The following is a 4,376-nucleotide window of genomic DNA, read 5'->3' as shown; positions in this document are numbered from 1 at the left end:
ACACAAACAACATCAAAGACACTGAAGTATAGAAGTCCTGTGATAACCAACAAGAGAGTCTTGGCTGCCTCTCCTCCCTCCCACTCTATCCCGACTGTGGGCATGGTACTCTGCAAAAGTCCGTGCTGTTGGCTGTGGCATCCTTTAAAGAAGCACACGGAGAGAAAACAAGGCTGATGTTACCAAAGGGAACCATTTTCTCTTTCTTGTTTCTTTTCCACTCTCTAAGGGGTGCACAGTCGCTGACTCTGCAGAAATAGGAGCCGTACTCAGGGCCAAGATGGAAAAGTTTTTAATTTTGCCTCGCCCCGGGTTCGGCAATACTTGTTTGTCTCTCATGCCGTGTTGTGATGTTCTGAGTGCTGGCTGCTAATGATGAACAGCCTTTGGGTAGGAACATTTGGAAGGCAATGTACCACAAGGATGAAATGTTATCCCACTTTCAAATGAGCACACGGAAGCCTTTTCAAATAATTGAGCTGCATGAGGACGAAAAAAATGACACTGTATCTGAAATACGATTAGTAGAACGCTGGCCAAACCAGTGAAAAGTCAGCCTTCATGGAAAAATACCGGGGGAAAAGAGAGTGACAAAGCATATGAGTAAATATCATGACATGTCACCATATGAGGGGCGGCTCATCAATGACATCTAATCAAGTGTAGAAGAAAACTCTCAAAGCAAATGTGGAATTAACTTAAACTTAAATAAAATGTTGTTTCAGTGCATAAAGCTGATTGTCATTTGTTGAAATGTGGTGTGGATACTATATAGATGCACAGTGCATAGATACTCACATTGACCAATCCAAAGTAATGCTCATTAATGGGAAACTGCTCCGGACCAATGTCTTTTTCCAGGGCAGAGGCATTGGTGCCCTGAGAGAGGGAAAAAGAGATAAAGAGAGAGAGAGAGAGAGAGAGAGAGAGAGAGAGAGAGAGAGAGAGAGAGAGAGAGAGAGAGAGAAAGGGAACAGAGATTATGTTAGCCAAGACAATCAAAACACCATGCCTTCTCATACTCTTAGGCAACACACACACACACACACACACACACACACACACACACACACACACACACACACACACACACACCTCTTCCAGTAGGTAATTATTTAAAACACTAGCGCTACCAATATGTGCCGACTGCTGCTGTTCAAACACATAGGTGAAAAACCGTATCAGTGACTTTCCACGTATCCTTGGCCGCGCTGGAAAAACACTGGGCTAGGTGAGCAGTGAGCCAGCCAGCCAGCCAGCCAGCCAGCCAGCCCCAGGCTGTGTGGGGTGAGGTGGGATCGGATGGGATGGGGAGGGGGTGACACAGACAGGAGGGTACAGCCTGTTCCCTTCAGCCCTGAGTCACAGCCACGTCGCCCCGAGGAGCCGCTCCGGCACGAGCGGGAGCAGAAAGACAGACTGCATCCTGAAAACATCCAGGAGGGGTCTGACAGTGGCCGTTTTTCGGCTGTGACACCTGCGTCTGTAAACAGTCACAGATACAAGGCAGGGGTGGTGGGAGAGGGGTAGGGGGAATGGGAACTTGGGCATGGTGGGTCTGCCTTTAGAGAGCTACGGGGCGAGCAAGGAGTGGGTTTGCTAGCCTGTGAGGCTCCCCAAGATAAGTGGGGAGAGCACGAGACGCTGTGCAGACCCGACCTGAGCATCAAGACCAGCGGTCATGTGGCAGGCTAAGTTAGGGACTGTTATTCAGGCCGTGAACAGACTTCAGCATGGGGTCTTAGTCGATAAATCTACTGACCTACTGTTAAGAGAGAGAGAGAGGGCAAAGAAAGAGTACAGATGGACAGAGAAGAGAGAGAAGAGAGAGAGAGAGAGAGGGCTTCTCAAAGACTGCACTGATGTGTCAATTATCTGTCAGAGAGCACAGAAAGTTCAAGGACTTCAATAATGAAGTTCCCTAAGAGCGGCCTTGATTGCCTCAAACATCACAACGATTTCAGCGAACACGATACGTCTGCCTTTATGTAGGGAACAAAACAACGGCTGACTGTGTGTCAGATGGCTGGCATGTGACTGATGGCAAACTCCCCCTTCATTACGGAGTTATGGTGCATTTAGCTGTTCACTGCCTTCATCTGAAGACAGGATGTCCTCTATCTGAATGTCTGGCTGATGGGAACGTTTACCCCCCCCACTTCCCCTCCTTCCTTCCCCACTGCTCTGCTGAAATCTGAATACCCTACAGATTCTTTGAGAGCAGTGAGGCCACTTATGAGTACACATAAAAAACCAACACTGTCTTCCCACAGCCAAACAAGAAAAAAAAAAGCCATGTCGCTGCTAAAACCGAACATCAAAGATGTTATGGATGACTTGCTTTTGGACTTCAGCATTCCTTGACAGCATTCCTTTTTTCTTTGCCTTCTCCGAAGCCCAGAATTGCAGCTCGGTTTCTTTGACTTCAGCTCAGACTGATCCTGAAACAGGCTTGAGATGGAGAGCAGCAGACTGATCCTGAAACAGGCTTGAGATGGAGAGCAACAGACTGATCCTGAAACAGGCTTGAGATGGAGAGCAGCAGACTGATCCTGAAACAGGCTTGAGATGGAGAGCAGCAGACTGATCCTGAAACAGGCTTGAGATGGAGAGCAGCAGACTGATCCTGAAACAGGCTTGAGATGGAGAGCAGCAGACTGATCCTGAAACAGGCTTGAGATGGAGAGCCGCAGACTGATGCCTGAGGCTTGAGGCCTGAGGCTTGAGGCTGAATGGGGCTTCAGAGGGAGCAAAAATCTTTTGTGCAGATCGGAGCCTGAGCTCTCTTTTGCTTAGCAATGACATTGCCATCCAACTGAATTCACACTTATTGGCACAGGTACCCTGTCTGACACACACACACACACACACACACACACACACACACTGCGCTAGGGCTGTGTGGGAGAGTGGTCAATATTCAGTCACTTAAGCCCCATTAACTTCCCTGCATTAACGCTGCACTGGCTCGTAATAATGGCCTAGTAATGGACCATCTGAGCCCGTGTTCACGTTCCTTGCCCTGACCGTACGGCCATATCCTGGCCAACCGACCACTGCAGCAGCGGCGGGTACCTGGGCAGAGAGTTATCAAATCCCTCCCAGGCATGGGCTTATGTAACACCGGCAAATGGGGTGTGCTGTCCCGGACGGAGCCTTGCATATTTGTGAGACACACACACAGTTTAATTAATCTGTAATATGTCTGATTAAGACAGGCCAATCATCGGCATGCACTCAGGCCTTATCACAATGTGCTGGTGGCGCATACACACACACACACATTGTCAAATTACTTGTTGTAATTATTTGTAATTAAGACTGGTCCCTGTTGTACTGCCACGTATTGCTGCTTCTTATAAGCAGAAGTGTCATGTACTCTGAGCCAATTCTGAGAGGCTGTAGAAATGAATCAAGTATCAAGGGTTGTAGTTTATGGGTTTATGGAGATCAGCAGTACACAGGGATAGCCATCAAAGTGATGGTGGTACTTATTTTGTGAAATTCTGTAGAATGTTAGTGGTACCAAGATACCTAGCAGTCGAGTGGTCACGTTGACAGCATCAAAAAACCTACACTGACACAAGGTCAAGCTTTTTCAATTGAGCCAAGAGAGCTCTTGTGGAGACCATGCATAAACAGAATCAGCACTAGTTGTAACACGTCCTGCATATAGGTCATGGAGCTTGACTATTGCAGCATGAAATGCTTGCTACTACAGAATGGCTTCGTAGTATGACGTCATGGACATATGTAACCCTACAGTAGCATTCTCAGCTGATCCTCCAACACGTGACTGAACGCTACAGAACGTTCACTGCAGGTGCACGTGCCTCCAGTATGGTCTCATTTAAAATGCAAATGAACACCGCAGACATCAAATACTAGTACTTGGTCCTTTCGCCCACACGTTTACCCGGTGACCCTTTGAGGACAGCTTAACCCACTTCTGTTTTTTTAAAACGTCTGCTGATTGACACCATGATTGAATTCCTGCCTCCCGCGTCATGCATTGACTCTTGACCACGACAGATGCTTCCCACGGCCCTCCAGGAGAGTCTGTGTTTCACATTTTACATGTTGCATGCAACATTGCAGTGTATACAGGTCATACATTTTCAGGCGAGCACAACTAGGCCGTCCCAAATTCAATCAATCAATGTATCACTAGGTCTTCCTTCCTGTGAAGACCGTTCCCCTTGCGCATCCTTGTCGATGCGAACATCAGTACCCTTTGGGTTTGCCTGTGACCAAACGGCATTAACATTATCATCTGTTTTGCTAAGGCAGGAGCCGGTCAAAGAGCTACCTAACAATTGAAAGGACAACGTATTACTCACCATATTACAAATGGAGGCGATATTTCTGACAGTCAT

The 4,376-nt window shown here is 47.5% G+C and overlaps 1 protein-coding gene across 2 annotated transcripts in view; it reads right to left on the bottom strand.

Annotated features, from left to right (window-relative positions):
• usp46 (ubiquitin specific peptidase 46) overlaps positions 1-4,376 on the bottom strand; it is a gene marked incomplete at both ends in the record, with an annotated part of 9,765 nt that extends 5,389 nt beyond the window's left edge. For both annotated transcript variants that reach the window (XM_080857694.1, XM_080857695.1), the window contains 2 exons: positions 799-879; positions 4,341-4,376. In XM_080857694.1, coding sequence (XP_080713820.1) covers positions 799-879; positions 4,341-4,376 — 117 coding nt within the window. The remainder of the gene's footprint in view (positions 1-798; positions 880-4,340) is intronic.

Source organism: Sprattus sprattus (assembly GCF_963457725.1).
Source record: "Sprattus sprattus genome assembly, chromosome: 2".
NCBI lineage: Eukaryota > Metazoa > Chordata > Actinopteri > Clupeiformes > Clupeidae > Sprattus > Sprattus sprattus.
Note: the sequence above shows the minus strand (reverse complement) of the source record. Positions and strands in the feature narration are given on the sequence as shown.